Consider the following 13786-nt stretch of genomic DNA (forward strand, 5'->3'; position numbering starts at 1 on the left):
CTACTAGATAGAAAAAGAAAGACTGTGAATGCTTGGTGGAGAAAATATGCAGTAGAATAAACGGCTATGGGGCAAGAAAATTCTCTTATAGTGGGAGGCTAGTCTTGGTGCAGGCAGTTTTGTCTTCTTTACACTCATACTGGGCTTCCATGTTTGTCCTGCCTAAGGGAATCATAGCTAGAATTGAGGCTACTTGTAGGAATTTCTTGTGGGACAATAGTGCAGATTATAGAAGGGTCCCTTTGGTGGCGTGGGACAAGGTCTGTAGATCAAAAGAAGAAAGGGGTCTTGGTCTTAAGAATCAGGAAAACATGAACAAAGCTATGGTTGGGAGATTAGTGAATTGGATAGCGGAAAAGAAGGATACAATCTGGGTTAAATGGGTGCAACAGAACTACCTGAAAGGGACAGACTGGATGGTTTACACTCCTGCTGCACAGTCTAGCTGGGTATGGAGAAGAATTTGTAGGGTTAAACAGGAGCTACTTCCTGGTTATACTGATGGACAATGGACTGTACAGGGGAAGGAATACTCAGCTGCTGTATGTTATAAGTGGCTACAAGGAAGTGTACCAAAAGTGCCGTGGGCTAGGCTAATCTGGAATGGTTGGGTGCTACCTAAACATCAGTTCTTTGGTTGGCTGTATGCACAGGGGGCAATCAGAACTAATGACATGCTAGTGAAGTTTGGTATGGATATTGATGATACCTGTTTCCTATGTGCTCAAGCTACTGAAGGGGCAGATCACTTATTCTTTGAGTGTGCTTAAAGTAAGCAGGTTATCTGCTGCATCAATCAGAAATTGAAATGCCAGTTTCCAGACAGGCAAGTCCTTGATTCGTGCCTGCAAAGTACTGGAACTAAGATGCAGATAGGAGTCTAAGCAGCTGTGATCTGGGGGGCTATGTATCAAATTTGGCAGGAAAGAAACAAGTGCAGATTGGATGGGGTGCTAACTAGGCCAGAGGCTTGTGCTGAGAAGATTATAGAGGTTGTGAAAGCTAGAATTAGAGGAAGAGATTTTCAGCATATGACTAAGGAAGAGATAAATTGGCTTAAGCATAAGAATTATATGTAATAGAAAGCTACTTATTGACTACATAATCAACCTTCTTTTGATATATATAATACATACACACATTTCACCAAAAAAAAAAAATTTACTGCCTTATAATGTGTTTAGCAAACATTTTGTGTGTAGCAGTTAGTATTGTTTACTGAATTGGTCTGTGATGGTTAACGATCTTTTGTACCCCTAAATGGCAATGTATGGACCTATAACTGCTCTTTTGCTATGAGATGTTGTTCTATTTAAAGTGTTATGTAACGCAATTAGTACTGATGAGTCATAATTATATACATATTTATGCCTCCTCTTAATTGCTTTTGATACAGTTTTCGTGCTAAATTATTTTAATTACATGCCTTTTATGCTAGAATGTCGATACTTCTTCTTTTTTATGTTTAATGCATGAATGATGCATTTGAGGAGTAAATGAATGAAATGGGCATCGCGGAGTGGGCATGAAGGGATACATGAAGCATGGCATAAGAATCCATAAGAATAAAGGAAAAGAAGTTAAGAAGAAAACACGAAGAAAAGAGGTTCTTATTACTACTGCCTACTTTGAAGAGCCATATCTCGGGTTCTGGAAAGCTTATCTTCTTAGCTTTCCAACGCCATGAAAATCGCTTGTTTCTGACAGTAACGAAGAAATGGCTGCTGTTTGAAGTTCAGTGCGTGAAGCAGGAACTTGGTTCCTCGATCAAGTACAGTGAGGCTCGATCGAGGAACCTCCATAATCAATTAAAATTCGCAATGTCGAGAGTTGGAGTTCCTGAACTTTGGTGCCTCGATCGAGTAAGACCGGGCTCGATCGAGGAAGTGGTGACTCGATCGAGTAGGCCTAGGCTCGATCGAGGAACCATTATTTTCTATAATTCCCGCAATTTTCCTTAAGTCGGTTATGTTTTATTATAAATAACTAAACTCGTATCCTAGATTAATTATGCTTTAATTTCCGTATTTTAGTATAGCTACCTTAGAAAACTCTCTCAAATACGTAGTTTAGTTTATATTTATTGTTCTTCCTTCCAGATCTAAACGTTGCTATTTTACTGTATTGTTCTAATCTTTCAATAATTATTATTTCAATTACTTGTTCATATTTATTATTGTTCATCATGTTTTCCATTATTATTATTATTATTATTATTATTATTATTATTATTATTATTATTATTATTATTATTATTATTATTATTATTATTATTATTATTATTATTATTATTATTATTATTATTATTATTATTATTATTATTATTATTATTATTATTATTATTATTATTATTATTATTATTATTATTATTATTATTATTATTGTTCCTTCCTTTAATATGAGTAGCTAAATCTTCTATCTAGGGTAAAAGGGGATCTAGGTTGTTAGAAGGGGATTAAACTAATGAATTGATAGTTAATATTGCTTATTTGTTGTTGTTCATGTTATTGGTCTTCATCTAGTAAATTAATTACTGGCCAGGGTTAATTGGCTAGTATAGCGAATTTAGACTTTCACCGACTGGGTTAGAATCAACATAGGCCACAATAACTGAATAGAGATAATTTAATGATAGCGATTGCATATTAATTTAGATCTAAAGGAATGTTGAATCTATCGATCATATAACCTTAAGCAACATAATTAGCTCTATCCATGAATTAAATCACACCCCGTATGACTGCCTAGTGAACCCGAATCCCTAGACTCTTTAATATTATTGTTATTCATCTTTTATTTACTTTGCAATTAGCCGTTAGAAATCAAATCAAACAAACCCCCACAATTGCTTACCTTAAGACATTCTAAACATCAATAAACTAGATAATCACCGCCTCCTTATGGATTCAACCTTGACTTACCGCTAGCTATCTTGTTAGTAGTAGTATAGGATTTATTTTGACTAAGGCAAACAACTGAAAATAACCTTATCAATTTTGGCGCCATTGCCGGGGAGGCAACAATTGTTTAGTTTGTCTCTGTTTATTTTTGTCTTTTGTTTCAGGGAACTTCAGTTCCTTGAGGCAGTTTTATCTTTTCTTGTTGTTTTCGTGTATGCCCATGTCTAACAGGTTAGAGATTATACCTTTTTATCCCGAGCTAGAAAAGACTTTTCGGTACAGACGAAAATTTCAAAGAGAAGTAAGTCAAGTGGAAGACTTGAGTACACTTGACTAGGAGCGGTATACTTTTGCAGAAGATTCATCCTTAGAAGAGGACACTCTTATTTATGTAGTTGTGATTTCTACAACACCAAAGATGCCTACATTAGCAAGTCACTACAAATCCACGGTTGCTTCTATTCCTAAAGGCTTCAAACTCCCTACCACTGATCCATGGAGCAAGGAAGTGGATGAGATAGAGAAGCTTATATATGGAGATGATCCTCCTCCTAAGATGGTTTAAAGATGTGATGAGAGTATTGACATAGAAGCCGAGTTGAATGCTTTAGGGGCAGAAATATTCAAAGAGGAGCCAGTCAAAGTCCTTGATGAAGCTCCTATGACGGATGAAGTGCCCTATCTTCTACCAAGTCAAGATGACATGAAAAACAATGACAATTGCTCATATTTTACTTTAGATTTTGAGTTTGATGAGCAAGAACTTTATTTGTCATTTATTTTCTTTGCTTGGACTATTTATTGGTGTTACTTATGCTTGTGTGTAGCACACGCGCTACTTTTTGATTTACTTTTACGAGCTTTACCTTATATTGATTATGATTTGTGTGCGCATTTGTTTTAATGCACTACTACAAATCCAGGCAACTACAACGCCCCTTTTACAACACTTATCCACGAAAATCACCATAAGACGTTGTAGAACATATGGCGCGAATTTTACTAAAATTAGTTACAACGGTTATGGTTCCATAACCGTTGTTATAGGTTTTAACAACGGGTCAAACATGCACAACCGTTGTTAATAATTTGGCGCAAAGTTAGTGAAAAGTAATTACAACGGTTATTTATAAACCCGTTTTTAATACTTTTTAACAACGGTTTACTATGGACCCGTTGTTAATACATTCTGTAATGACAATGGATTTTTGTTCAACAACCGTTGTCAATACTTTCCATACTATAAACCACACAAACACAGATCAGCTACAGCCACAAAACACAAACCTAACACAAACACAAACAAACACAAACAAACACAAACACAAACACACGCACACTTTCTCATTGTCTCTTTCTCTCTTTCTCATCGTCGCTTTATCATCTCGCCGTCACTGTTGGTTTCATCATCTCTTATTTTCTCTAATTATCAGGGAAATATGCATGATTTAATTTAGGTTTTGTCATCTCAGTCATTATTTTCTTTCTCTAATTATTTCATTTGCATGTGTTTTTATCGATCATTATGTTCTTTCTCTAAGTATTATTCGCTTAATTAGTTTTGACACTGTTGTTTTCCTGCGTTTATTAGCTTGTAAAACAAATTAAATAAAATAAAACAAAGAAGAAGCAAGATGATAGAGAGGAATGCATGATAAACTTAATTAATATATATATATATATATATATATATATATATATATATATATATATATATATATATATATATATATATATATAAATACATAAATACATAAATTAAAAAACGAATTACATTGATAAAAATGCAATTCTTAGATATGCATAGAGAGTCTCATTCTCTTCTATGATATCCATCCTCTCCTCCTTAGCTATTTGGAGGTTTCGTTCAGCAGTTGCTATATCGTCATATAGCTGCAACAACTGCTGCTCTGTCAAGCCATTTTTTTTGGCGTCCTTGAGTGCGGATTGAGCTTCATCTAAGTAGCTCCTGAACCTGTCCTCGATGTCCAGCAACCGGCGGATGAAACTCCTGTTGTGCTCGGTCATAGTAACAGTCTTATGGATGGTATCATTCATTGTTGACGAAGTTTGGAGTTTGTTTGAAAGATTTAGGGTTTGGAGTTTGTTTTAGCAGTTAGGGTTTGGAGATATATAGTGAGATAATGGAATGGTGGTTGAGATAATACATATATTTATACTAAGTAATGTGTCTTTTGAGTTGTTTTTTAATTAATATATGTTTAGAAAGTTGTGCCATCATATCTCTGCTTCAAATCTTATAACCCTTCTCATTCCATATATTGTCCATTCATATGCAGGAATTGGCAGTAATAATGCATGCAACGGAATTATAACGAGCCGTAATAATGCATGCATCTAGTAATATTTAATTTAATTTTTTTTTTTTTTTAAAATAAACAACGGTTATTTAAAAATAAACCCGTTGTCTTTAGTTATAACAACGGTTTTTTATACTGTAACCGTTGTTATAACTTTCCCACCAAAATTTAGTCACCCTTTCCACAAAGGTTTTTTCTACTTTAAACCGTTGTTAATAGTTTTCACAACCGGTTTCTTAGAAAAACCAACCGTTGTTAAAACCTACTACAACGGACGCTTTAACAACGTCCCCTTGTTTATATAACAACACTTTTTAACCGTTGTTATAGCCTGTATCTATAGTAGTGGCAGAGTATATGCTCGTCAGGATGGTTCCTCGATCGAGTGGCATGAGGCTCGATCGAGTAACCATGTTTTTGGTGTTTATTTCGTAGCTGACTTGATGTGGAATTGCGGGGTTGATTATTTCTCCTATTTTGCAGCTGGTTTGGGGGAATCATAAGCTCTTACCCGGTATTATCTTCCCTTGTACCTTCTTTAATAGTATTATCTATTTCTTTTCCATTTCTTTTGTTAGTTGTGTCCTTTAGGTTGCTGGTGATTTTTGTGTGATTGCTATGCTATAGGCATCACAATGAGGACACTGTGACATTTCGGTTTGGGGAGAAGTCTTTATTTATGTTGTGTGATTTAATTATGTTGTGTGAATTTATATATAAAAATCCATAAAAATTAAAAATTTTCAAAATACAAAAAACATGTTTTTTCCTTTGTTTTAGGTCGAGTCTTGGTGAATTTAATAACAATGATGTTAAATTGCGTTGTTTTTGCATTGGAATCCCAAATAGTTGTTCATGTACTTTGTTTTGACTCGTTAACCATGGAAACAAAGCTCATAATTCAAGTCTTAACCGTATTGACATGCCTTATATTGATTAGATTTGACACAATTATGTTGGTAAACTACTTAAATTCCGAGGTCTATAGAGCTTTCTAGGCCAGGAACAACAATAAACTGGTCTCATTTGTCAAATAGGCTTGAGTGTGGTTTTTCCTTGTGGAATATGTAATATCAAACTGCATAAGTGTGACATTGATTTCTTGATACTTCTATTGCTTTCATTTGACTAAGTACATGTAGATAGGCGATTCTTACCATTCAAATAAGCCTTTCAATTTACCCTTTTTGTTAGCCCGTTTGAACCCTTGTAGCCAATCTTAAATTACATCATATGAGCTACAATCCAAAAATTTGCCTACCTTATCGGGACAGTCGCAGTTGCTTGTTTATCATGTCTATTTTACTACTATAGTTGGGATTGGGACTATTATTGTCAAATGTGGGTGTAGTAGAATTATTTAGCAATTGTGTTATATCCTTGTGTTGGAAAAAGGAAAAATATGAAGCAAAAGAAAAGAAAAAGAAAAGAAAAAGAAAAAAATCAAAAAAAGAGAATTGAAAGAAGAAAAGAAAAGAAATTTATTGCTTCATTTGGTTTTGTCAAGGATTAAAAGGATGGTTGTTAGAGTCTAATGCATAATTGGAGAGTAGTTTGTTAGCTCTCATTTGTTGTAAAGTTGAGATCATTTCTCTAAGTTGGGTTCATTTGTTATTTTAAGATTTGGTTTCGGTTTTGGTTAGCGCTGCGACTACCGTCTTAGCTCCAAATATCCATAACGTGCTTTGGCACAAACCATTTCTATCCCTTTAATCCATTTGCCATCCTTATTGTCCTTGATACATGTACTTTTGTCTGCATATGATGATTGCATATTAGTTGGGGAAATCCCTATCACATTAGATTGCATGCATGTTTCATAAGTTGAGTGAGTGTTTCTACTTCTTTCTGTCATCATATATAACTCACCCTTATAGTTATGAGTGCATGAGTGAATCCGTGAGAATCCGACTAATTTATCTTGCAAGATCGAAAGGTATTTGGCATTTGTCTATAGTATGGTGACTTGAGACTTGAGCTACGTTTTCTATTTCCCGTACCTTTGAATTTGTTTTATTGGTACACTTTAGTCATTACTTTGCTATAGATATGGATGGCTTGGAATTTGTATGTGCATTAAACATTAGCTCTGAGCTGTTTATTCACCATTTGTATGATTGCCTTTTGTATTGTGTGTTACTTTGCTTGAGGACCATCAAAGAGATGGTTTGGGAGAGTTTGATGAGTGATAATTATATACATATTTATGCCTCCCCTTAATTGTTTTTGATACAGTTTTCGTGCTAAATTATGTTAATTACATGCCTTTTATGTTAGAATGTCGATACTTCCATTTTTTATGTTTAAAGCAGGAATGATGCACTTGAGGAGTAAAGGAATGAAATGGGCATCGCGGAGTGTGCATGAAGGGATACACGAAGCATGGCACGAGAATCCATAAGAATGAAGAAAGAGAAGTTAAGAAGAAAACACGAAGAAAAGAGCTTCTTATTACTAGTGCCTACTTTCAAGAGCCATATCTCGAGTTCTACAACTGATTTTTAAGTGATTCTAACTGGCGGTGAAAGCTTATCTTCTTAACTTTCGAACGCCATGAAAATCGCTTGTTTCTGACAAGTAACGAAGAAAAGGCGGCCGTTTGAAGTTCAGTGCGCGAAGCAGGAACTTGGTTCCTCGATCGAGTACAGTGAGGCTCGATCGAGGAACATCCATAAGCAATTAAAATTCGCAATGTCGACAGTTGGGGTTCCTGAACTTTGGTGCCTCGATCAAGTAAGACCAAGCTCGATCGAGGAAGTGGTGACTCGATCGAGTAGCCCTAGGCTCGATCGAGGAACCATTATTTTCTATAATTCCCGCAATTTTCCTTAAGTCGGTTATGTTTTATTATAAATACCTAAACTCCTATCCTAGGTTAATTATGCTTTAATTTCCATAGTTTAGTATAGCTACCTTTGAAAACTCTCTCAAATACTTAGTTTAAGTTTATATTTATTGTTCTTCCTTTCGGATCTAAACTTTGCTATTTTACGGTATTGTCCTAATCTTTCAATAATTATTATTTCAATTACTTGTTCATCTTTATTATTGTTCATCATGTTTTCCATTATTATTATTATTGTTCCTTCCTTTAATATGAGTAGCTAAATCTTCTATCTAGGATGAAAGGGGATCTAGGTTGTTAGAAGGGGATTAAACTAATGAGTTGATAGTTAATGTTGCTTATTTGTTGTTGTTCATGTTATTGTCCTTCATCTAGTAAATTAATTACTGGCCAGGGTTAATTGACTAGTATAGCAAATTGAGACTTTCACTGACTGAGTTAGAATCAATATAGGCCACAATAACTGAATAGAGATAATTTAATGATAGCGATTGCATGTTAAATTAGATCTAAAGGTATATTGAATCGATCGATCATATATCTTAAGCAACATAATTAGCTCTATCAATGAACTAAATCACACCCCGTATGACTGCCTAGTGAACCTGAATCCCTAGACTCTTTAATATTATTGCTATTCATCTTTTATTTACTTTGCAATTAGCTGTTAGAAATAAAATCAAACAAACCCCCACAATTGGTTACCTTAAGACATTCTAAACATCAACAAACTAGATAATCACCACCTCCCTGTGGATTCGACCCTTACTTACCGCTAGCTATCTTGTTAGTAGTAGTATAGGATTTATTTTGACTAAGGCAAACGACTGAAAATAACCTTATCAAGTACCTTTGTAGTAAAATGGTTTTACGCATGTTGAGTAATCACTGTACTACTTTGTTGAAATGGTTGTACTCTAGAACATTAACTGGTTGTTTAAGCTTGTAATTCGGAATGAAAGATCCCGCGGTTCGTCAGGGTTACTGATTTGTCAACTATGTTTGGTTTCTGCTGCTATCAAAACAAAATGTTTAGGCCCTATTTATACGTATATATTGTCACTCCCTCTAAGATGTTCAACACAACAATAATTAGAGATTAAAAGGACCGTTAAGGAAAAGCAAAAAAGGGAACCAATCCTAGGCAAACTAAATATGTATCTTGTAAATGTAGCAAAATGCCCTATGCATACAAATAGGACAGCGATGATTAAAACGTTAGTTAGCAGAATTTGGATGCTGGTGCCAAAACTGAACGTGACGTGTTTGGCAATTGCTGTATAAGCACACTGCACTCACAATGATTGGGTGTTTTGCATATTTGTACAGGGTAGAGAGCCTTGCGAAATTCATATCAGCCCAGGCAATTGTGCAATTACTTCCGTGCAAATGGAGGAGCAAGCAGACAAAGGTCAGTGGTATGTTTGCAACCCAGAACATTAAGAAAGTAGATTGTACAAACCCAAAAACAGAGGCACACCTAAAGTAGAAGTTATGCTACTTAAATGTTTAATTAACTCGATACCCTAGGTTATAATGGATATTTACTTTTTCTGTTTGCGTGCCTAACTTGAACAGATGTGTTTGCAATGTTATCGGCACATGACAATCTGAAATGACATATCAGAACATCCAAGTGAGCTTAAGGTGCATATGATTGTTAAAGTGTTGGCCAGGGTTTATTATTATAAAGTTATCGAGGTAATGCTCGGTCTCCATTTCAAGGAACGACCCACCTGGTCCGCCTGAAAAGGCCTTAAAAAGCAGGCGGGCAACTGGAAAACGCAACAGAAATAATGAGCAAAGTAGTCTTGCTGAAACGCAAACTCCAAAAACACAGCATACTGTGGCACAACAGCCAGAAACTGTTGCATCACGTAGCAGACGACAATCCCGCCGTAAAAAGGTTAGGCTGATGTACGGACCTATAAAATAAAATACTGAATAAGCCCATAAGGGTGGAAGGGTTTTCTATAACTTGCATTATTGAACAATGCAGCAGGTACTGTTGCATATGAGCAGGACCTTACAACAAGGCAACCATATAGATCTTGGAGGGTAAGTACAACAGAACAACAGCCAACGGAGGAGGCAAATAGAGGGAAAAAAGGCGCCGCTTTACTAAAAAAAGTAATTAGAGCAAAGTCTTTAGCATTCAAATTCTTAAATTAGTGACCAGACCAAACAAAACCAAAGGCTTTCTTGTTTTGTTGAACAGAGGTACCGGATGCAGTAGAGGGGAAGCCAATACCATTAGAAGCTGCAAAGTTAAAACAACCAACTTAATGTGATGATTGTGGGGCCAAGAAATTTGAGTATGAAGCAAAGGGCATATGTTGTTGCAGCGGCGAAATTAAATTGGCTATTAATGATAATCCAGAAGAACTTGTGCAACTGAATACTGCAAGGGATGCAAATTCGCTACATTTCCAAACATATTCTAGATTGTATAACAACCTTTTCGCTTTCAGTTCTTTGGGGGGCACTTTTGAGAAAGAAATTCATAAAGGAATCTTTGTTTTCAAGGCACAGGGCCAGGTTTATCATTATTTGCCGGATCTAATACCTATGGATAGTATTCCTAGGTATTTACAATTATAGTTCTATGATGGGCAGCATGAAAAGGAAAACCGATTAGGATTGTTTCTTAATTTGAATGAACAGATTGTGACTTTGCTGATAGGCTTCATGGATGATAATCTATATGGGAAATTTTTTAGATCATTGAAAGAGATAGAGGTAACTAAGAATACGAGGATAATTTTCAGTACTGATCCAAGCAGTGAGCAACGTGTATATAATGCGCCAACATCTGACGAGGTGGCAGTTGTTTGGCTACATACTACAGCTATGCAAGGAAATGAAGGGCCCTATATAATTGCATATGGGAGAGGTTCACACAAACATAGAATCAGGCATTTCTATGGCTGCTATGATCCTCTACAGTATCCAGTCCTGTTGCCAAAGGGCGATAGTGGGTGACATCAAGGATTGAAAAAATGTCCAGCCCAACCTTTAACATTGACGCAAATTCATCATTTCCAATGTCAGCATTTTCAGATGGCAGGGCCGAGTCACTTGTGGAAGCAGAGGTTGCAAGTAAGTAAATCTTCTATCGTACTGTATTTTTCAAGATTTAGAAATTTAGTAATAATTTAGGCGCACATTGGACAACGTGCTTGGGGTGTTCAACTTTTTTAACTATTAACTTAACATTTGGCATATGCTTCTAGAAAGCATACAAAGGCAGATAAACGTATTTCTTGTAGGGAGTATTACGCGTACAAGTTCCAGATACGACCTGGTAATCTTCTGATTAGAGGAGGAAGACTATTTCAGCAGTTTATTGTAGACATGTATCTGAAAATTGAGAATACAAGGTTGAACTTCTTACGCTTGAATCAAGAGGCTATTTGGGCAGACCTGTATCAAAGAATTATAGATACATTGGAGCTTGGAGAAAACAGTGCATGTAATGTAGGGAAAAGGATTGTGTTACCACCTTCCTTCTTAGGAGGTCCAAGGGATATGAGAAGACGGTATTTAAACGAAATGGCACTTGTGCAGAAATATGGTAAACCTGATCTATTCATAACCATAACGTGCAATCCAAACTGGCCTGAAATCAAATCAGAACTGTCGCCTGGGGAACAATTACAAAATAGGCCAGATCTCGTGGCCCGAGTATTCCATGCTAAGCTTAAAATGCTTAGGAAGCAGATCCGGGAAAAACAAATATTTGGTGAAGTTGCTGCAATGATTAATGTTGTAGAGTTCCAAAAGCGTGGCTTACCACATGCACATTTCCTAATCATCCTCAAACCGGGATACAAAATAACATCCCCAAAGAAGTTTGATAAAAATGTTTTCGCAGAAATACCTTCAAATGATAACCCACACATAAGAGCAGCTGTATTAAAACACATGATGCATGGACCATGTGGTGATGATTTTCCCAAGAATGTGTGTATGCAAATCAAGGATGGGAAACGAAATTAAGAGAAAAATTATCCCAAAAACTTTAGAGACTTCACCACAAATGGGAAAGACTCATATCTATTGTATAGGTGTAGGGACACAGGTGAAACAGTGTTGGTGAGGAAAGCTAACATAGAAAACAGATCTGCGGTTCCTTGCAATCCTTATTTGTTGGCCATGTTTGACTGCCACTTGAATGTCGAAGTGTGCTCTACCATTAATGCAGTCAAATATTTATATAAATACGTGTATAAAAGTCATGATCGAATCCTGTTCAATGTTGCAAATGGCACCGCCTCTATGTTAGTGGATGAAATAGAGAAGTACCAGTCTGGTAGGTGGGTGTCACCTCTAGAGGCAGCATGGAGGATTTTTGGATTCAACCCGTTTGATACGCACCCGCCTGTACATCCTTTACCGGTGCACATACGCAATGGCCAAACCGTGAGGTTTTCAGAGAATGAGGATCTAGCAAATGTCATTGCTAACGAGGAAAGAGCAAAAACCATGCTCACAGAATACTTAAAGACAAATTTAGGCCTACAGGAGGGGCATTAGTATCTGTATAGTGAGTTCCCACAGCATTTTGTGTGGAATTAATTTTTTTTTTTGGGAAAACAAGGGATCGTGGAGTTGTGATTGGAAGGTTTGCACACGCTTCTCATGGAGAGGGTGAGCGTTATTACTTGAGGTTGCTTTTGGCACATGTTAGAGGGCCTCAGTCTTTTGAAGATATCAAAACATTGGACGGTGTTTTCTGCGTGTCGTTTCAAGAAGCTACGTTAAAAAGGGGCGTGCTAGAGCAAGATAATGCAGAGGATATGTGTATGGACGAGGCTGTGCAGGTGGTAATACCAAATGCTCTCAGAAGGTTGTTTGCAACTATACTAATTTTCAGTTGCCCAAACAACCCTGCTGAATTCAGGGAAAAATATTATACATCGCTCTTTGAGGATTTTTGAAGACAGTTTCCTATAGAGCTTATAAGAATATTGCAGCCAACAACAGCTAAAGTTGAGCAATTTTTGGAGGGCATGGGAAAGACGTTTAGACAATTTGGATTGGACCATTTACACTTTGAGCAGGAAAAAAGGTTCCAAAGTACAAGGGATATCAGTGATGCTTTAAACGTTCCAATACCCCTGCTACAGTTGGCTTCACGCAAAGAGCTAAACGTTGAGCAACGCACTGCGTATAAGGCAATCATACATCATGTCAAAACTGGGAAAGCAGGTGCGTTTTTTAATTGATGGTCCAGGTGGTACTGGGAAAACATTTTTATTTGGAGTGTTGTATGCAAAGGTCCGTTCAATGAGTAAAATATGCTTGCCTACAGCTACCTCGGGAATAGCAGCATCAAATTTACCCACTGACAGGACAACCCTTCCAGGTTTAAAATACCTCTCGATACTAATGAGTCCCTAACTTGCGATGTGCCTAAACAAGGCGGTTTGGCATGCTTAATAAGCGAAGCATCACTGGTTATTTGGGATGAAGCTTCAATGTCCAAGAGAGAAAATATTGAGGCCGTAAACATGTTATTCCAAGATGTATGCAATAGTATAGAGCTATTTGGAGGGAAGGTCATTGTTTTTGGTGGCGATTTTCGCCAGGTTCTTCCTGTGCTCCCACGCCGTACACAGCAAGAGGCAGTTGAATCCAGCATTGTCAGCTCTCCAATCGGGCCATATTTAACCAAATTTAACTTGACAGAAAATATCATGGCAAAAGCTAACCCATAA

General features: G+C 36.6%; 1 protein-coding gene across 1 annotated transcript; it reads left to right on the plus strand.

The window, feature by feature from the left end:
* Positions 1-11065: 11065 nt before the first annotated feature.
* LOC141618681 (uncharacterized) lies at positions 11066-13786 on the plus strand. The gene is made up of 7 exons (XM_074435763.1): positions 11066-11169; positions 11300-12031; positions 12134-12595; positions 12667-12915; positions 13009-13277; positions 13381-13434; positions 13542-13786. The coding sequence occupies exons 1-7, from the start codon at positions 11066-11068 to the stop codon at positions 13784-13786; spliced, it is 2115 nt and encodes a 704-aa protein (XP_074291864.1).

This window comes from Silene latifolia, chromosome X (assembly GCF_048544455.1).
Source record: "Silene latifolia isolate original U9 population chromosome X, ASM4854445v1, whole genome shotgun sequence".
Classification (NCBI taxonomy): Eukaryota; Viridiplantae; Streptophyta; class Magnoliopsida; order Caryophyllales; family Caryophyllaceae; genus Silene; species Silene latifolia.

Coding starts and splice junctions, on each gene's coding strand:
- LOC141618681 (XM_074435763.1), top strand. CDS start 11,066: ATGTCCAGCCCAACCTTTAACATTGACGCAAATTCATCATTTCCAATG. Junction 12,596..12,666: donor AATTTAGGCCTACAGGAGGG/GCATTAGTATCT, acceptor TGGGAAAACAAG/GGATCGTGGAGTTGTGATTG. Junction 13,278..13,380: donor TGTCAAAACTGGGAAAGCAG/GTGCGTTTTTTA, acceptor GCTTGCCTACAG/CTACCTCGGGAATAGCAGCA.